The sequence below is a fragment of the Hypomesus nipponensis genome, chromosome 20 (assembly GCF_054491055.1).
Source record: "Hypomesus nipponensis isolate SF chromosome 20, ASM5449105v1, whole genome shotgun sequence".
Taxonomy (NCBI): Eukaryota; Metazoa; Chordata; class Actinopteri; order Osmeriformes; family Osmeridae; genus Hypomesus; species Hypomesus nipponensis.
In genome coordinates, this window is record NC_140380.1 from 7,091,469 (window position 1) to 7,112,163 (window position 20,695).

At 45.9% G+C, this 20,695-nt stretch overlaps 2 protein-coding genes across 5 annotated transcripts; both read left to right on the forward strand.

Moving 5' to 3' along the window:
• The first annotated feature begins 549 nt into the window (after nt 1-549).
• Nucleotides 550-13,739, forward strand: LOC146246151 (neuroligin-3-like). Its single transcript, XM_084683595.1, has 8 exons — nt 550-766; nt 1,337-1,550; nt 3,490-4,173; nt 5,576-5,635; nt 6,587-6,736; nt 7,575-7,760; nt 9,853-10,642; nt 11,367-13,739. The coding sequence occupies exons 3-8, from the start codon at nt 3,693-3,695 to the stop codon at nt 12,184-12,186; spliced, it is 2,487 nt and encodes an 828-aa protein (XP_084539721.1). The 5' UTR covers nt 550-766; nt 1,337-1,550; nt 3,490-3,692; the 3' UTR covers nt 12,187-13,739.
• Nucleotides 13,740-15,030: 1,291 nt separating this feature from the next.
• plp1b (proteolipid protein 1b) lies at nt 15,031-20,695 on the forward strand. 4 transcript variants are annotated; one of them, XM_084684091.1, is made up of 7 exons: nt 15,031-15,154; nt 17,374-17,560; nt 17,754-17,910; nt 18,509-18,686; nt 19,081-19,154; nt 19,377-19,442; nt 19,660-20,695. In XM_084684091.1, exons 1-7 carry the CDS (start codon nt 15,151-15,153, stop codon nt 19,732-19,734), a joined length of 741 nt encoding a protein of 246 aa, XP_084540217.1. In that variant the 5' UTR covers nt 15,031-15,150; the 3' UTR covers nt 19,735-20,695. The 4 variants fall into 4 exon arrangements, with proteins under 4 accessions (XP_084540217.1, XP_084540216.1, XP_084540218.1 ...); XM_084684090.1 differs by lacking the exon at nt 15,031-15,154 and adding an exon at nt 16,523-16,948; XM_084684089.1 differs by lacking the exon at nt 15,031-15,154 and having other exon boundaries at nt 17,285-17,560.

Below are 20,695 nucleotides of genomic sequence, written 5' to 3' on the forward strand. Positions count from 1 at the left end.
GTTAAACTTGTAAGTTTATAAAGCAAGTACAGTAACTCGAAATGATTGTTACCCATTTGGATTTTGCCTGTTAGATCATTTGAATAAATGAACCAACATTCAAGCATCAATGGGCATACAAGCATGGAATTCTAATCACACGTGCACAATTTGCATTTCAATTTGTACAATGAGTCACTCTCTATTACTCAAATGCACCAAGGACTGCTTCTAGTGTTTTGTTTTGTTCTAAATACATTTCATTTGATGATAAATGGATTTAATACAAAGAAATACACAGTATTTTGACATAACTCCAGGCCAATCATAGATTACTATGAGTTTGATAAATGCTGGCGCTTAGCCCATAGTTTAAACGGTTCAGAAATGTATATTCGAGGTTATGTAAAGTAGCGGTCCATAGGTAGGCTAGTAAGCGATCGTGAAACCGAAGAGAAACCTGAAGACCACAGTGAGCGAGCTAAATCAGCTTCATTTTACTTATTTTCTGCCTGTTTTTCAGATCACGCGTATCCCACGGTTGCCTAGAAACGCGCTCGGCAGTGGGCGCTCCTGACCTTGCCGTCGTGAACGCGCAGTGCGTGCACAGACCGCGCGAGCTAAGATATTAATTTTAATCAAGGAGGAAAACATGAATATGTGAGAAAAAAATAGTGTTTCTGTTGGATTAAGGAACAAACAGCAATGTGGAAATAATTTCCCTGAAAAGTACACGATATGCAGAGGAGTGATGCCGGGTATGGTCTAGTAGCCCATCTGTAAGCAGGTGAGTCGAAATTCTATTTGAACATCTATTCCACGAGAAGGTTTTGCCAGATTTATCAAAACTTGCCTTTTCACGTTCGCTTCTCATTCCCCGCGGTTTAATCGTGCTTTGTTGTATGAGTGAATGTGGTGGAGCCAAATGTAGGCTGTCATTTGGCTATTTTCGCTGTTGGAATTTTTGGGGGTGAAAGCTCTAACGTTTTCTCTTTTATCGCATTTATTTGGAGAGGTTGGGTTGTGGCTGTGTCTTTTGTGTGAACGTTTGGATTCCTGTCAAATTTCCACTCTGAGATTTGAACGCATCGTTGCCTATGTCGCCGGCTATTCAATTGTACCAGCTCACCTTCAAAGAGAGGTGCTCTGTGACATTATTATCTTATCGCCTTTGAAGTAGCCTACATGCACTAGACTATACATGCTATTAAATAAGTTGTAGACTACCAAATCAAGATATACTGGTGGATTAACGCCAATTATTTTGAAAGGCGCCGATTTTAGTGTTGCCTACCACCTTGTATGTCTTAAGTGCGAGGTCTAATTTACGCACTGCAATCCCTTATCATTTATCCAGGGCCGATCTCTACAATGGTCACGGGCTACCTTGAGCAAGACGTCAGACATTCGGATTCGGCATCCATCCCAATGAAGGAAACATATTGTATCTGTCTGTCACGGAATTGGATTGATTCTTCCCATTGAGGTTATGATTGCTTGCTGACACGCGCTGATCATCAGATATAGCCTAATTGTAGGCCTGTCGCCTAAATAACGACCTCATAATCAAGGTTGGTACCCGCAGATATGCTTGATAGTATTTAAATAAATAAATATTGTAATTTTCATGACCATTGTAGGCTAGCTTATACTGGGAAGTTATAGCTCATAAAATAGTTTTCTTATTACACACCTGTTGTGGGGTTAACTTTGGACATTTCTACAGATTTTGTTTACGACCATCATTTACGCTTATCCAAAATGTAAGCATGTACGCTCATGATATTACTGGTGGTTGCTAGGATGCACTCCCCAAGAAATGGTCATATCTTCAAAATCAAACAGCCTAGTTTCTAGAGTGCTGAAAAACCACAGGCCAGTGCATAATTCCGTTGCTGTAGGTTATTTTATGCCTTTGGCTTATCGTTTTGAAGTTGTGTGCTTTTTTCAATAGAGATGAAACCAGCGGTAGGCTAATGTGTTTGTATTTCTAATTAACGCACACCGCATCTAGGCCTACGCATCAGATGTTGCCACAGCATTGCACCTCCGTAAGAGACGCTATTCGTATTCATGTCTCGTCTAAGTCTCCTCCGTCTCCCCTGCTGGTCTAAACACAATCCTGTGTGTTCAGGGAGTACACCTCGCCCGCTTGCCTCGACTCCAGATAAATGACATGAAGAATGTTCGACCCACTTAGGACTTAATTCTACATTCTTTTATATCACAACGAGACTTAATGGGCTATGTATTTTGGTGCATGGCTCGTTTTTTTTTTTTTACCAGATAAAGTATCCACATTCATTGTTTTCGACAATGTTCCAATGATTGGGTTATTTTAATTAAACGTAGGCCTATAGGTTACATTTTTTTTTTGATTCACCAGATACTATAGCAGAGATCATGACATCCAAGACTTTGAGGACTTGGAAATGTGTTACTTGAGATAATCAATATATTGTAGGCCTATACTGCTGGTTTCAGAGGGAGAGAGAAGCTCTTGGCTGCTTCTGTACGCAGGTCTATGCACATCAATAACCGCTCAGGAAATTGATTTAGGGGAACAAGCTTGTTCCTGCCTTGTTCTTCAAGTCACACATATTGACAAACAAGTATTGAGCCTGATGACCTAGGAGGGTTATTATGAGTGTGAGTTTATCTTGCCCTGGGCATCAAGGCTCCTGCTTCTATTATAGTTTGACTTTATTTCGTTTTTATAACCCTATCAGCCATACAGGTCCAGCCTTGGGACCATGAGGCTGTTGAGTTGTTGAACACTTCAATATAAAGCGTCCCCCCCCTCCATCCCCCCCCCCCCCCCCCCCAGTTATTGTTTTGAGCATACACCTCCAGTTCGTACAGGAATTCTCAATCAAACGACTTCCCAATCCTCAGCATTAAAACTGATCTGCAGGCCTTACGGACAGGCCTTGTGTTAAACCTCAGATGCGTTGCACCATACAGTACACAGCATTCCGCCTACATCATTGCAGATGGTTTTTTCAGATTCCTCCTATCTCCTCCCCGTAGTAATCCTGCCCACACTACAGTCATGAGGAGGTGTTGTCATTTAAATCGACTGCGTACGGGATATTGCTTATGCCGGCCTTTTCCAGTCAATTGGAGGAATAAGTCCTTATTCAATACTAAAGACTATTCAAGACAATTGCGTGTCATAGGGATATCCAGGAGGCTAACACTGTGTTGCTAAACCACAGAAAGAACCACTGTTGTTGTGCTTTGTTCAAACATTCCCTGGAGTTTGCTATTTTGAATGCTTGAGTGGGTTGGATTTGGGAGCAAATCTTCCGTGTAAGCATAAGCAGGATGGGCTACTCTAGAACTGCTGTATATATTTAGAAGACCCAGTTTTCAAGTAACCGGGCAACATACTAGTCTAGTTGTGAATGTCAATAGGCCTGCTGCACACCCAGGTAGAATGGCAACCGACACTTGAGAACCGTTATTTTCTTACCGTGCACTAACACTATGCCCCTCTCTTGTTCCCAGGTCTGAGAATACCCGCGATGAAACTTGGAGCAGGAAATGATTGAGAACCTGTCTTTGGTGTATTTGTTTGTGTTAACCCTTGGAGCCGAGTGCCGACAAGAACCGACGATGTCTGGTTGACAGGAAAAGCTAGGTCAGAAGGGGTTGACTCTAGAGTGTGATTTCGGTGCTGTGCAGGACGGGTGCACTCGCTTGCCCACACCATGTGGCGGGCCGTGTTCAGACACCATCTGTTGCCTACACACCGATCATGTCGGAGAGGAGCTGCATCCATCGCGCGCTGCGGTCTTATATGGTGGATTTTATGCTCTTACTGGCCTCTCACGCAGGCAACAAGCCAAAACTTCAACCCGACGGTGAACACCCAGTATGGGAAACTGAGGGGCCGGAGGGTTGCGGTGCCTGGTGAGGTTCTGGGGCCTGTGGACCAGTACCTGGGGGTGCCGTATGCAGCGCCCCCCCTCGGGGAGAAACGCTTCATGCCCCCGGACCAGCCTTCCTCCTGGTCGGGGATCAAGAACGCCACTCAGTTCATGCCCGTGTGCCCGCAGAATATCCGCAACACCGTCCCCGAGATCATGATGCCCATATGGTTCACCTACAACCTGGACTTTGTGGCAACGTACATTCAGGATCAGAGCGAAGACTGCTTGTTTTTGAACATCTATGTCCCGACGGTGGAGGGTGAGTCGGGCGGTCGGTGAACGGACAGAATGACCGTTCCGGATCTTTCTTATGACCACTGTATCAGCCTTGCTGTCATTTTGCGATCATCCTGTTTTGAGAGCATGTGCAGTTGTCATTGTTTGTGTCATTTGTGCCATCACCAGTTGATTTGTCATGTCAGGCACATCATCATCTCGTCACCTGTGTCACTTGTGTTCTTGTCTTAAGCTCTGTGAGAAAAGGAAAAAACATGCAATTCACCTTCGAATTCAAAAACCATAGAACAGTGGCAACATTGCCCCAGCATGGTTTTCATTCAATATCCCTACCACTGTGAATGAGTCAATAGGGTTGGTGTAGTCAATCAGAGAGATATTTGTTAGTTACAGTATGTGAAATATTTATTCATCTGCACATTAAATTCACAATTTGAGCCCCAAACCTCTGTGAGTTACAGAAAGTTGAACTGCTGTAATGCTGTAATTAGTATTTACTGGACAAATACAGATATGCTGTATTTCTTATGAAACCCTTGTGATTTATTAACACGTTCTCTTTGCTCAGTGTTAAACACAACGGCTCACACACACAGTGTGCACGTAAGAATTAACTGTGTGCAGCATTGTTTATCCATTATGGTTATGATTTGAAGTCATGAATATTTCTAACCGCACACCATTGACTGTCCTGCGGTGATGCAAATCAGACTAGGGTTTTGGGCAGTTGAGCGCTTTGCATGCATCTGCGATCTTCTACAGCTCATTGTTATTTCGTAGTCTTCCATTCATTTTTCAGTCCAAAGAATATCCATGGAATGTGCCAGAAAACCCAACAAGAAAGTGTGTAGAGGAGAAGGTATGTACAGTGAGCTAACCAAAGGAGTCTCGAAGAGAGCAGCGAGTGACTCCAATCCACTTCAAAACCAAGAACCCTGCAACTATCTATCTTGGAGACTAATGAACTCTGCTAAGATGAATGTCTGCGAGTGTTGTGTGTATGTGTCTGCGTGTAGATGGATGTTAAAGATCTTTTGGTAATCTATCCGGGAGTATTCTCATTAACACAACAACATATCCCCATCACGTGTTTCTTCCAGGAACCCATTTATTTGTACACAGTTTTAGGTTTTTATCGGAGGGTCATACATAAAAGAACATAACATATGCAGCTACATATTGTGTGACACAATATGTCACAATTTGTGTCCACACAATAACACACCTTTTTTTTTTTATCAGGAGAGGAATCTCAAGGGAAAATACTTTCCTCTCTGTTGGTGGTCTCGGGTTTTTTAGACTAATGTCCTTTTTTTGACTGACCTTTGGAGGCGAGTTCGCTATTTCAATCTTCTTTCCTTGGTCAGTCATGCTTTTTTTGAATTCTCCTGTCCTCTGTTTTTTCTCCTTCATGTGAACCCTAGGGAGCCAAAGCAAGAGTCATGGAGCGGATTTCTCTCATCATGACAGTGATAAGGCTGAAGGTATTTTTGGGTGCTGAAAGTTTAATGCATGAATTCTTATTTTTTCTCTCTCTTCTTTTTGATTTTTTATGCACTCTTTCCACAGAATTGCATTTATATCTTCCACACTAAATTCAGAGAGCACGTGAATCACATCAGTCAAGGACAGTATGTGCTGCAGGAAGTGATGTAGCTATAAAAGCACCTATTGGTCAAGTCCAACCATTCAATATTTAGTGTTTTTTTGTGTCATTTTTGTTTTTAAGACACTAAGGACTGCCCCTGATGGTCTCCCTGAAGACAAATATAGGTGTGCCATTTCTCATCTCACCTCTAAGAATGACCATATTTCAATGCAAGATCACATGATAGATTGCACACAACCTCCTCTTATCTCACAGTTTAGGATGTGTATTATAATCCTTTTCAGAGGGTTAAGATTGCTTTTAAATATAAGGTATAGTATATGTATGGCCCATGCATATAAAGACTTGTGTACTTTAATTCTGTCACTAAAAAGCATGTTAATGTTTTGTAAAGACGATACCCCCTCATGTCCAATCCGAATAATAACCAGACAATAATCACAATACATAATCATAATTTTTACATTTGTATGGTATGAATCACTACTTTGCCACACTTGATGATAGGAGAACTGTTATTTTAAAAGCGGCCTAGAAGAAGCAAGCTCGGTCGAGTGGTATGAGCCTGCCTCGTGTTGACAAATGAGATCGCGTAGAGTTGTGGCGGCCTCTATGATGAGGATCTCTGCTTTGTCATTGTCTTTCCATTGGTGCTTCACAGCCTCTATCACTCAGCCTAAGCACATCTGCTAATATCAATGTTGTTACCTTGGTTTCGGTCTTGAACGCTGTCAACAGCGCAGTAGACCAGTTTTCTGACCCCGGGGTGTCCTTACGTTGCCTGTCAGTAATTGTTGTACACAGTGTCTGTTCTGACTTTCGCCAGACATCAGGGACGCCGAAGCCAGGCCTGTGATGGTCTACATCCACGGAGGGTCCTACATGGAGGGCACGGGAAACATGATCGACGGCAGCGTGCTGGCGAGTTACGGGAATGTCATCGTCATCACTCTCAACTACAGGGTTGGCGTGCTAGGTGACGTGAACTTCTTTTAGCCATCTCTGGGTGCGAGGGAGGAAGTTCTGTCTTGGGCGATTTCAGTTTAGTCCGCGATCATTCGTTATTTGTTTTTCCCTACTAGATTTCTTCTTCGTTTAATGTGGTATAAGCTGTTGCTGTATGTATATCACTGTACTTTCAGCCTAGTCATATTAGGTGAGGTCCTGTGTCTTGAGGGTTACGTGTGGGGTGATCCAGATGAGATAAGCAAAAAAACGTATTATTCTCAGAGGACAAGAGGTGAAACTATCCATCAACCTTCTCCTAGGTGCACAAGCTGTTTTTGTGGCGCTCCAAATACTGTATCAATGACCGTTTATCTTCCTCGATGTCCATTTATCTAACCTGAAAAGAGACTGCTTCTGGCAAGCCCTGAAAGGCTGATTTAAATAAGGAGAGATACAGGAGTCACAGCCAAGGTCGGGGAGTCTTTCTTGTCGGAGTGACATCACTGCTGTAACACTCCATCTATCTGTGTGTGAGGGGCGGAGAGGGCCTGCCACCCCCCCCCCCCCCCCACATCCACCTCCGTGCACTCCACCTCTTTGTGATTGATACTGCTGCCCTTCTGGCTCTCTTCCAAGGCAGCCTGCTCCGACACATTAGAATTGAGCACGGAAAAGGTTGAAAGTGAGGAAACCACGGAGACAGTGTCCCCACGAGGAGGTTCAGTGGTGTTGAAGAGAGAAACCGAGGGTTTAGAATCCAGCCCACCCTTTTCCGTGCAGGGAAATGTCACAAAAAAAAAAAAAAAAAAACGTAAATTCATCTCTATTACCTCGAGCTAATTCCTCTCCTCGTGGCCATGTGACAGGGTTCCTCAGCACAGGTGACCAGGCGGCCAAAGGGAACTATGGACTTCTGGACCAGATCCAGGCCCTGCGTTGGATCAGTAAGAACATTGGCTATTTCGGCGGGGACCCGGGTCGCATCACCGTCTTCGGGTCCGGGATCGGAGCCTCGTGCGTCAGCCTGCTCACGCTGTCCCACCACTCAGAGGGTAAGAGACCACCTGGAGGGGGAAGGGGCGTCGGCAGGATGCTCGTCGAAGGGGAAAACCAGGACGGCCTTTATAAGCACGAGTTACGTGCCTTGGTGAACAGGCGCACTGTGATTCATCAGCCTGCAGCTCCTCTGTGTATCTTAAGATCGCGTCTCTTATATTATATCTTATACATCAAGGGCATCGCTATATCTGTATGTATTTATATATAGTTCCCCTATCTAGTCTTGCTTGAAGACAGTGGAATTATTTATGGATATAGAAATCTACCTGTGTTCGGCCGTGTGAATCTTAATGCCATCCCATAGGTTGTGCTTTTTTGTTGTTGTATTAAGGCAATTCTGGCACCAGTGTTTAAGCCAAATCTGACATGAGTTGGAGGTTTTTACCAGGATCCATCCTCTTGTGTCGAGTACTTCTCTTCTCCATGCGATTCTTCATGTAGACAGGAGTGCTGGGATATGAAAGTATAGGAGAGGGAGCTGTGGTATAGTTAAGTGATGGCTATTGTTCTTCTCTCCTGAATCTAATCAACGTAAAAGCTTTGCCTCTTTAAGAGTAAACCCCTTAAACAGGAATGCCTATAAATTCAAAAGAGTATATGGCATTGAACTGCCTATCAATTTAACTCCACGCACAGCTATACATCTCCATGTGTGTAGATTATGCGTGGATGGATTTGTCAATATGAATGTCTATTGACTTCTTTTGACCTGGTTGTCCTAGCTGTCCTTGTAAAGATATCATGTCAGGGAAATTCCAAGGAGGTTTTTGAATTAATGAACCCATTTTGGAATGATTTAAGCAAGGGCACTAAGGGTGGGACAATGACGGTGTTCTCTGTTAACCTGTGTTTTTACAAGTCTGTTTCTCTTTCTTTTCCTCTCTTTCTGTCACATCGTCTCACTCTTTCATCTCTATCTATCTCTCTCGCACGCACACACACACACACACACACACACACACACACACACACACATACACACACCGTAACCAACACACATACATAACATCCTCTGCCCCAGCTCCAATCAATCAGTCCTTTATTACATCCGATCCCAAGTCCAGGCAAGCTTCAACATTCGGAGTGGTGCCAACTCGATACATCCACACTCGAATAACACATACATCTAAATTAGGCGTTATCAGATACATCCAATCTAGTATCCCATAGGACGCACAAGCAAAAAAGGGCTCTTTTGGACAATGCTTAAAAAATAGATTACATTCTTATGCCTGGGTGAATACAGTCCCTGCTGGCCAAATTAGGCTTGATACAATTGCAACCAGATAACAGGACAGGGATATCAGTGAATTATGAAAGATAATCACAAAACACAATCAAAGGAAAGGATCACATAATTGAGTGCGGTACTATGGAGCTGGGACTTAGTTTTCCAGACATGTCCGGCTGAACTTGCGGATGCACGGTATGTTCTGGAAGCTGGAAGGCTCCTCATCGACTCCGAGTCAACGTACGTCCCCTGACACTCTCTGATAGACATCTAGACACACTGCTTGGTCTGACTGGATTGAAAAAATACAGCAACGTGTTTGCCCCGCTAAATGAAAATGGCTGCTCCTCCCCCCCCAAGTACTCTGAATTGGAAGTGTCCCTGAAGATGTGACTATGAAGGAGAGCCGCCGCCGGCGACCAGCCGTGTAGTGCGCTTCCTCGCATGAGGCTTGGCTGTTATCACACACACCTACTCACACTGTCTTGATGTGGTATTGATTTTCGGAGCGGGGTTCCTGTCAGTGTTTGTTCGCCTGTCCACCGGTCTTGCTTTTTTTCTTCTCAAGATGGTGGATGTGAAAGTGTTGGACGCGCGATTACTGTGAAAAAAAAACAACCTGAAAAGTCGAGAGAGAAAAAGGTTCACGGCACCAAGATCGAACACCGTCGCTTAGTTGCCTGGAGATGTGTATATACAGATATAGACTGTAGTAGTTGTTTTGAATAAAATACACATGAATTAGAGTCTTAAGACAGAGATATTTTCGGTAGCTCGTAGCTATTTAGCTCATAAGTCATCCTCCAAACCGGAAAGGTGTGAGAACTGTATGTGTGTATCTGTGTTATTTCCAGGCCTGTTTCATAGAGCCATCATCCAGAGTGGCTCAGCCCTGTCCAGCTGGGCTGTCAACTACCAGCCAGTAAAATACACGCGCCATCTGGCTGAGAGGGTGGGCTGCAACGTGCTCGACACCCTGGACATGGTGGCCTGTCTGCAGAAGAAGACCGCCAGGGAGCTGGTGGAGCAGGACATCCAGCCGGCACGCTACCATGTCGCCTTCGGCCCTGTCATCGACGGCGACGTCATCCCCGACGACCCCGAGATCCTCATGGAGCAGGGCGAGTTCCTCAACTACGACATCATGCTGGGTGTCAACCAGGGCGAAGGTTTGAGGTTCGTGGAGAACGTCGTGGACCTGGAGGACGGCGTGTCCGGCAACGACTTTGACTTTGCCGTGTCGGACTTCGTGGACAGCCTGTACGGCTACCCGGAGGGCAAAGACACCCTGAGGGAGACCATCAAGTTCATGTACACGGACTGGGCCGACCGCGACAACCCCGAGACCCGAAGGAAGACCCTGGTGGCCCTGTTCACCGACCACCAGTGGGTGGAGCCATCGGTGGTGACGGCGGACCTCCACGCCCGCTACGGCTCGCCCACCTACTTCTACGCCTTCTACCACCACTGCCAGAGCCTGATGAAGCCTGTGTGGTCGGACTCGGCCCACGGCGACGAGGTGCCCTACGTGTTCGGCGTCCCCATGGTGGGCCCCACCGACCTGTTCCCCTGCAACTTCTCCAGGAACGACATCATGCTCAGCGCTGTCGTCATGACCTATTGGACCAATTTCGCCAAGAGTGGGTGAGTACAAATCTACGAGCGCACTAGCTGCCTGGTTTCTCATTTTTGTCTTGCTGTGATAATGACTTTCATGGCAGAAGACGTATTCATACTTTGCAGTAGTCTGACAGCTTACATTACTGATGCTTTCTGATGTTAAATGGAAAATGGAGGGCTTATTGAAAGGGTAATGGATTCAAACAATGTGGGACGCGCACAATAGCGAGGTCTAGGCGCTGCACTCTCGTTTAGCTTCGTCCCTATTACCGCCTGATTAACAGGGACAGAGACACAGGATGTGGTTTTGCAGAGACACGCGGTTTACAATGAACCCTCTCAGCCTCTCTTGCTGATGTCACACACAATAACCTCTGAATGTCGCTCGAAAAGCACTAACAATGGTGGAATGGTAGAGTACCTGAGGAAACAGGCCCGCGGATGAATGGGGTTGGGGTAGATTAAGGTAATATGAAGGGAATGCTGAGCCCTTGAGGAAAGACAGTGAAATGACATCCTTGTCTTACATATGGGATTGATTTGCACGATCCACAAGCTGATTGCTTGACTTTTAATTAACCTGCCATCTAATCTCATTATGTGCAGTCAGAGTATGACATAAGCGATGTTCCCTTCACATATCGGCCTTGAATATTTGCTAGGATCCGTTTTGGAGTCAAATACCGACTCTGTGTTCGATGACGTGCGGCTGGTAATTGACCCCTAGCTCTTTATCGTTTGTGTGTAGTGACCCCAACAAGCCAGTGCCGCAAGATACGAAGTTCATCCACACCAAGGCCAACCGCTTTGAGGAGGTGGCCTGGTCCAAGTATGACCCCCACGACCAGCTGTACCTGCACATCGGCCTGAAGCCTCGCATCCGAGACCACTACCGCGCCACCAAGGTGGCCTTCTGGAAACACCTGGTGCCCCACCTTTACAACCTCCACGACATGTTCCACTACACCTCCACCACCACCAAGGTGACCCCCTTGGACACCACGCAGTCCAACGGCAAGACTCGGCCCTCGGGCACCAAGCGGCCCCCGGTGTCCACGGCCCACAGCAGCGACGGCGAGGCCGGGGAGGAGCAGGGCCCCATGATCGTGGCCAACCCCCGGGACTACTCCACGGAGCTGAGCGTCACCATCGCCGTGGGCGCCTCCCTCCTCTTCCTCAACGTGCTGGCGTTCGCCGCCCTCTACTACCGCAAGGACAAGCGCAGCCGGCAGGACGGCCCGCACCAGGCCAGCCCGCAGCGCCAGGGCAACGGCAACGACGTCAGCCACGCCACCACCGTCGACGAGAGCCTGTCCCACCAGATGAACCAGGCCAACCAGATGAGCCCGTGCGACGCCCACCACGACCCCCTGCACCTCTCGCCCAACATGGATTACACCCTCACCCTGCGCCGTTCGCCCGACGACATCCCCCTCATGACCCCCAACAATATCACCATGATCCCCAACTCCCTCATGGGGCTCCCCAACATGCACCCCTACAGCACCTTCCCAGCAGGCTACAATTCCACTGGTCTGCCCCATTCCCACTCCACAACACGGGTATAGCCTGCCCTGCCCTGACCTGGCCTGACCTGGCCTGGCCTGGTCTGGGATTAGAGACGCAGATTTCGAGTCGGAAGAGGTGTACAGTAGATAACGAATGAAAGCCAAGCGGTTGTTGGGATCGTGTGAATGAAAAGACTTGTTTTGAATTATTGTTCACACTGCAAGAGCCGCGATCATTCTGCAAGCTTCGCCGGGGTCCATGGGTGCGGAACCAAACCGCCGACACAACACTGCCTTAGCTCCCTCGTAGCTGGAGGTCAGCAAGTGGTGTCACTTTCTAACAATCATCTCAAAAAGCCTTTGTGAAGCTGTTAAATGATAAAAAAAAGTGCTTTTTATTTCCCATACCTGTCTATAGAGGGTTACATTGCTTTTTTTTCCTCAAACTTTCTATTGTAAGACCTCAGCAACATGTTTGTACAGTTGGATTTGTATGGGAAGCTTTTTCTTACTGTAATCTATGTTTTGATCTTCAACTCTTAATGTGTGGAATAAGTGACATTTGGACTGAATCATCCTCTCTGATCAAGGAGACGTTTATGAACAGTGGAATATCAGTGTTATTAAGCTATTTTATACATACTCCTCATGATATCCTACTTAAAAAAGCTATTTTTTACTTACTGACTTAAGAATGGCTTGTTATTGTAACATGCTCTGCTTAGAGAACTGCTATGTTACTTTGACTGCGATGAATTGGACTTTCACTATAACATTGCTAACAATTTGTAGTAAAAGTTAAAAATTCATCCACAATATTTCTATTGAATATGCACAATATATCATCCCTATATACAGTATAATGAATATGTGTGTATGTGCTGTACGTATACTGTGTGTGTGTGTGTGTGCATGTGTGTGTGAGCGTGTGTGTGTGAGCGTGTGTGTGTGAGCGTGTGTGTGTGAGCATGTGTGTGAGCGCGTGTGTGTGTCCGCAGTTACACTCAACAGTGTAATGTAAAAGTGTAAATTGGTAACGCATTTGTTTATATTTGTTTGACGATTAAGGTTTCCTCATGTTTAGTGGTGTAACTCCGATCTATGGTTGTCTGTCTAAGTAATTCTATTGTTTTTTATGTTGACTGTCTTATTTTGCTTATCATGTTGTAAGACTTTTGCTTTTTACTGAAAAAAATAATAGCTTAGGATGGCTCTCCTCTAACAACCGATACAGTATGATTCCATTGGCTTGCTTGTTTTTACCGAATAAACTTAGACCAGCACTTTTTGATTGTTTTTGTTCATATGAATATACTATATAAATAAGGTTCTCAGAGAGATCACTGTAAGTATATTGTAATTGTCAGATTGAACTACCTGAGTCTGTCGTGGGAGAAGTTTTACATTATGTGCAGAGAATGAAGCCGATTTCATCCCATATAAAGAAAGGCTTTAAAGCATTAGGAAGGTTTTTGGGGGGGTTCAAGTTTGTCTTTTGTCTACAGTTGCATTCTCGGAGAACTCACCTCCTTCTGGGAAAAAAAGTATGTTTATGATGCTGTTACATCACTAATATTGCTATTCAGTCTATTCAGCTGATTATTAAAGATTTTTGGAACTGACTTGTCATTTTGTTTAATTTGAAATTCCCACCATCGGTTGAATCAGACCAATTTGATTCGCAGGAGAAAACAACAGTAGGCATGACTAAACGACCCAAGATGGATGTCGCATTACAGTAAGAGCACATTGAGATCCCAGCAGTGTGAGACGGTGTCTCCGAAAAAATGTTTCGCCGATGTCTTCATCCAGAGCTATAAAGGGAAATGTGACAACGACAGAGGGGTACAGGGGTGATCCAAAAAAGGACAGTGCCGTGTTTGGTCCAGTGGGCACACTGGCTGCATTGTGTGGGCCCAGGCTTTGACATCAACTGGGTCAGGGGCGAGGGGAGGGAAGGCGGGTGGGAAGGAGGGAGGGAAGGCGGGTGGGAAGGAGGGAGGGATGGAGGGAGGGCAGCTGCTAAACCCAGCCCTCAATGTCCCCTTGTTAGTCGACTTCATCAACCTCTCTCCCTGTCCCATGTCCATGTCCCTGGCTTTTTCGTCCTCTCTTTTCTTTTTTTTTCTTACGTCTGTGTGTTTCTTCATGTCACTTTGTGTGTGAAAAACGCTGCACCGGGGAGCTCCAGGCGCCTTGTAGAGCCTGCTCGTGTGGCGTGCGTTGAGTGCAGACAGGAAGCGTAGCGTACACGCACACACAAGCCATATTTAGCCTGGCTACTCCAAGCTAATGGACTGCCCGACGGCCCACATACTGTACTGTAGTCACGGCTCTGGTGCACGCCACTGGCAGATACCCAGAATATATGAGCACGTGTGCAATGTGCAGTCCGTTGGATTAGGAGCAAATAAATCACAGGAACGGGACCGTTTCTCACGTTCACATTTAAGAGATAAAATCCAAGGCCAAAGATATCGTCTGAGTGTGTGTCTTGGGATCTTCATAAGCTGTGGAGGGATGTCTCGTTTAAACAGCCATATATTTTGTGAACGATGACCACGGAGTCTGCATGGCTGCCGTCCACTACAGTGGATAACATAACAAGTGCGTGGGGGTCATGAATGAAGACATGTTGATGACTGGCCGGCTCTGACGTCTTGTGAAAAAAAATCACCGGGGTCATTTTTTTGCCGTCTGGTGTGACTGGAAATACAGTTGACTGAAATGCAACTCCTGTTGTTGGATTGGATAACAAGTGGGATTCTGTTTTTAGGGTGTCTCACCCCTGCGCTGTCCTCAGCGCTGAACCCAGGGCTGCATATACGATGGTTGGTGTCTGAAAAGGGACTTTGTGTCTTTAAGATGTGGCTGCAGGAGCTGGGGGTCTGTCTATTGTTGAGGAGACAAAAGCCCGAGTCAGATTCATATAGCAGTGGTGGAGAATAACTTCTCATATCCCCATATCAGAGTCACAAAGCCACCATCTAAAACTTCCCCCAAAAAACTAACTTCTGTCGGGACATGGGTGAGTGCTTATAAGATGTTTTGAATTTTCAGTTGTTGTGGCATTGACTTATTGATATGATAAAGACCTTATATCTTGTTTGAATCTCTTTAACCTACTTTGAGTTATTTATTTTTGGTAAAATGACATGCATTGTTGAGTTATTGTGCAGCTTTTTTTGGTTCTTGGGTGCATTGCAAACTGGACGTTTGAAATTATTTTCAAACTTTTTTATTGGTTCATGCTCTTCTGTCTACCTGTTGGTGATCTGTTTATTTTGGTTAACTCAGTGGACACCATTGGACGTCTGCCCACATAGGACACAAAATTACACCAATTATGTCATTCAATTTGGATTATTTTCAACAAAACTCCATTCCAATCAAAATTCCATCCTCAAGTCTGTAAATATTAAGTCAAAAATTGGACTCATAAAAAAAAAAAGAATGGGCAAAGAGTTTAGATGAGTAAAAAATAAATAAATACAAGAAATAAATAAAATAACTGTCCTATGAAGACAAATCATTGTGGAATAATGAGTTAAAGGAAGACTGAGGCCAGAGTGGTTCTGAGGGACAGATGACCACCGGTGCCTGCCAGAAAGGGGTCATGCAAGGTCGATAAAGTCAAAGGCTCTCACACTCCCACACTTGTTGCAAGCATAATTAGTACATTTGCATAAATCCTTTGTACCATCTACATGATTTGAATTTGGCGGCAAATTAAATCCGCTAGCCATTGTATACGTGTCAGCTGTAATTCCCTGTTCAGAAGTGGTCAGAGACCTTAATGGATGCATCCATTGCATTCCAGTAAGGACCTTTTCTGTTTGTTTTTTGTTGCACACTTAACTAATGAGATAACTCTTTTGTGGAGCACAGCTGCGGCATGGGTGTTTGCAGTCAACAAACAACCTGACATGTTTTGCTGTTGACAAATGGCAATTTGTTGACTTCATTTCCTCCTTAACAGAATCACATAGGTGTTGTATAACCACATGTTTTGCATGTTTGTGAGAACTGGAGCAGCTCTGACATTTATAATGCATGATCACAACAGTGTTTGCCATTCCCAAACGGGATCTCGGAGATCATACAACTTTGATGAGCGGATTGTTGTTGCTGAAGACGTTTCAGTTTTCCCCTTCCCATTCATCGTGCTTCCACCCACCCTTGAACACATCAACACCCTCCTGCAAACACAGACTGCAGACCCAGTGCTGGTACCAGCCAGCCAGCTGTAACTGTGGGCTAGCCTGAGTGACATTACCACTGGTACTGTGAGAATCCTGTTGGTGGACACACCCGTGAACAGCAAACCATCCACAACTTGTTGATGTGTTTGTGTGAGTGGGTGTGTGTATGAGTGCGCGTGTGTGTGTGTGTGTGTGTGTGTGCGCAGCCCCAGGAGTGTGTACGTTCGTGGTGTGAGGTGGTCTTTGTTTGGTTGACATCACTGGCCTTTGTTCTCCTCCGATCATGGCAAAGACAAAGGTCATTGTGTCTGGAGCCACAAAGAAAGGCTCTTTCTCAAGCCCCCCCCGGAGCCCACCGTTCACTACGCTCTCTCTCTCCTAGCCTGGTGACGCCTGTTGCCGGTGGTGAAAGAGGGTTGGACTACAGGGAGTAAGGGGCTGAGCTGTGAGCTACTGGCAAGAGCTGAGGAACTTTTTACGCGAAAACCCGGGGACAGAGAGAGCTGTTTTTCCAGTTCCGTTTCGCAGACTGTCACTATCACAGTGTTTGTCGCGGAACACAAGATTTCCAAAACAACAAATGTTTCCGGTCAGGCAGCCTTGGCTTTGCAAAGCCTTAGGTGTTTTTCTCTTTCTCCCATTCCTGCCAAATGCAGCTATTTAATTGTCTGGCTGTTTTGCTGACTGCTTCACCGGCACAGCTTACACTAGAAGAAGTGTGTGAGATTGCAGTGAAGTCAGTGCCGGCTGGTTTTGAATGGAAGATTGACTGAAGAAACTCTGCTCTGCTCTTGGTTTCACTATTTTCTTTGAGCCCTAATTTTTTTCTGTTGCATTCATGCCTGTTAAAATGGAACTAATTGGCTGTTGATGGATTTACAGCAGGAGAGGGGGCCGTCTCCATAGTTCCCGAGGAGGGTGACAGACAGGGATTCCAGGGAGGGAGGGAGGGAGGAGGGGGGGTTCACAACCGGGGCTTAGATGTGCTGTGTGTTGGTGTGTGCGGTGTGTGCCGCTTGTGTGTTTATATATTATGCCCCCTCAGGTTGCTATGATTGCTGTGTCCGCTGCCTTGGGGCAGTGCCTTACCCGTCCCTGGTGGCGACTCTACTGTGCTTTACCGGCGTCGCACTGTTCTGTGGCTGCGGGCACGAGGCTCTGGCTCAGACCGAGGTCCTGGTCGAGACGCACTTCGCTCGCAACATCCAAGACTACGCCGTCATGGCCTCATTGTGAGTGGTGCCCCTTTGCCATCCCGTTCTTCCTTGTTTTCCCTTGTCTGTGTCTGGGTTTGTGTCTGCGGATGGATGGAGCTTGCCAACGCTAAAGAGGCAGCTCAAGGTCCAGGAAGCTGTTGAACCTATACTGTATACCGGATGGAATAGGGAGGTTTGACCTCTCCTTGCCTGTGACCTCATGTTTCAGCATCAAGTACTTCCAGTATGTGATCTACGGCCTGGCCGGATTCTTCTTCCTCTACTGCATCCTGCTGCTGGCCGAGGGTTTTTACACCACGAGCGCCGTGAAGCAGACCTTCGGAGAGTTCCGGAGTACTAGGTGTGGCCGCTGCCTCAGCTTGACGGTGAGGAAGGAGAGGGAAGGGTAGGGCTGAGGGAGGGGCTGAGGGCAGAGCTGGAGCTGGGTGTGGGGCTAGGGGTTGCCCTGGGTGTGGGGCTAGGTGTGGGGGAGGGGCTGGGGCCAGGGGTGGCCTGGGTGTGGGGGCGAGGGATGGGGCTGGGGTAGGGATGACAATGGGGTGGAGAGAGGGCAGGGGCTGGGTTTAGGGGTGGAACTCAAAGTAGGGATAGGGGTGGGGCTGGAGGTAGGGGTTGAGTTGGGGGTTGAACTGTCAAAAGGAGCAGTGAGAGTAATTAATGACTTGTCACCACGTGAAAGTCTCCAGAATCCATGTATACAACCTTTCGCTCTCAATGTTGAAGCAATTGCTAATACTTTAATCAGAATTAAGATGCATTTTTGCAGTAATCTTCTATGAATTATACAGCATTATTCCACATTCCACATTATACATACGTTTTATGTTAGGGAAACATGCTATGTCTGATTATTCTGCAATAATTAGGTCACCAGGGACATTTACTGCTGTACAAGTCCAACATTCTCCTTGAACCTAACTTCCTGTAACTTTGTGTAAATAAACGTACTACTTCCTCCCACAGTTCCTCGTCCTGACATACATCCTGGTTGTCATCTGGCTGGCGGTGTTTGCCTTTGCGGCCATACCTGTCTTCTTCTTCTTCAACATGGCACAGACCTGCCATAACATCAACCTCCTGGCAGAGACCGCGCCGAGCATAAACCAGCACAGCTGGATCTGCATGGATGCCCGGCAGTACGGTGAGAGGAACATCTAACGGCTGTCATCCTTCTTCCTCGTGACAGACCGGTTGATGAATAGCTCCCAGACTCGACCCCATTGAACACACCGTTCTTGTCTTTGAAGAGAGGAATGTATTGTTTGTTTAAAGGCTTAAGGTAAATCTTTAGACTGTCCATCTCCATCTCTATGCGGGGTCTGTGTCTGGCTCTCGGGGATTGTAAGACCAAATGTGACATTGTTAGAGAATAGAAGCAACCGGTTGCAATTTCATTGAAAAGGACAAATGGAAAAATGATTGGCGGCCCCCGATGTAACGCTGCATCAATCAGCGTCAGAGTGTTTTCTTCTAGGCCTATGGTTGTATAATGAGAGGTATTCAGTTTCACATTTCTAAGATAACCTTTTCAACAGGTCTCCTTCCTTGGAACGCCATGCCCGGGAAGGCATGCGGAATGACGCTAGCCTCGATCTGCAAAACCAACGAGGTGAGAGAGAATACGGTGACAGGATGGTATTCGAAAACCTCATGAGAAGGAAGGAACACTTCCTCCAGTCTGTCACGTTTACACCAACGGAAAATAACATTTTGATTAAAAACACTCGTGAAGTAGTTCTCCTCTTTATCACATCTGTCATGTTATTTTGACGAAGTATCTACTCATGCAGCTATGGTTCAAAACACATTGTGTCGTGTTTCGTCTCTGCAGTTCTTTGGCACCTATGACTATTATATAGCTGCATTTGTTGGTGCCGGGGTGGCTCTCCTTGCCTTGGTGAGTTGAACTAGTGTCTTCCGGTTGGTTCTCTCTCCATGCATTTGGTTGAAAAATACTACTCTGGAAGTGCACAGTGCAGCTTCGGAGAGTAACTGTACTGCCTGTAATTGAATCACTTTCTTGATCTCTGTCACCCATCCATCTCCCTCTCTCCATTTCCCCATTCACTCCCTCCCCCTCTCTCTCCCTTTTTTTCTCCCTCTCCTGTCGCTAGTTCCTCTATGTGATTGCAACGACCTATAACTATGCAGTCCTACGCTTCCTGGGCAGGAAAGGCATGCGCTGTTAGGCTCTGGGACCCATTCATGTCCACTGAACCCCCCCCCCTGGCCACGATTGGCGACCGTCACACCCGACACCTCTGTCCTCCTCCACCCCATGTGGCACACACCTGTCACCTGACAACTGCTTCCTGTTTTTTTTTTTTTTTTTCATTTAAGCAACTCATTGTGAGATGCACAACTCCTGTTTGTAACACCCTTCCAGGCTCGGCACATCTTACTCTGTCGAAGGGGATGATTCTCTTCCGCTTGTTGCTCATTTTTCACGTCGGGTGCGGCATCTCTGATTTTGAATGACTGCTTGTTTTGTAAAGATTTGTGAATTTATACTGATATCACTGTCGTGTTATTCGGTCTCAGTTTACTCTCCATGGAAACTTAGGTCTCGCACTCGATGTTTTTGAATGTTGACAAAACACGAGTGACGTGAGTGTACTAAACGAAACTAAAACATGACCCCCCTACCAAAGCTAACGGATGTGCAAACTGTGCCTACATATTTATACGCGGAATACCTTTCACATGCTGGTGCCTTCTGATTGTATTTAAAACATGCTTTCTCTTCATGAAAAACAGCTGAACGTGCCTGAGTTCTGTATGAGGCTGCAGTGTAATTTATAAATGGACATCCATCTCGTGTTAACGTAGTCAAGCCATGGATGATGTTTTGCACCCGCTCTCATATGTACATACTCCAAGTTTGTCCTTTTATGACTGATCACTGTGTAGGACTTCAAAGATATTCACGGCTGCAGTGGTGCTATTGTTACTGTAAAATGCCATGCTCAATCTCCATGCTCTTTTCGGAAGTATTAATGCTCAATGCTCATAAAAAAAAATGAGACAGATTCCCATATATCCGAAGGATGTGATTCTTTATACGTGTTCACCGTGTCCTGAAATCGTTTGTGAACATGCTCTGTTGAAATGGTTGGCAATTAAAATTCCTATTAAAGCTTTTGAACCAGA

Coding starts and splice junctions, on each gene's coding strand:
- plp1b (XM_084684089.1), top strand. CDS start 17,310: ATGTGCTGTGTGTTGGTGTGTGCGGTGTGTGCCGCTTGTGTGTTTATA. Junction 17,561..17,753: donor TACGCCGTCATGGCCTCATT/GTGAGTGGTGCC, acceptor CTCATGTTTCAG/CATCAAGTACTTCCAGTATG. Junction 19,155..19,376: donor CGATCTGCAAAACCAACGAG/GTGAGAGAGAAT, acceptor TCGTCTCTGCAG/TTCTTTGGCACCTATGACTA.
- LOC146246151 (XM_084683595.1), top strand. CDS start 3,693: ATGTGGCGGGCCGTGTTCAGACACCATCTGTTGCCTACACACCGATCA. Junction 7,761..9,852: donor GCTGTCCCACCACTCAGAGG/GTAAGAGACCAC, acceptor TGTTATTTCCAG/GCCTGTTTCATAGAGCCATC. Junction 10,643..11,366: donor ACCAATTTCGCCAAGAGTGG/GTGAGTACAAAT, acceptor GTTTGTGTGTAG/TGACCCCAACAAGCCAGTGC.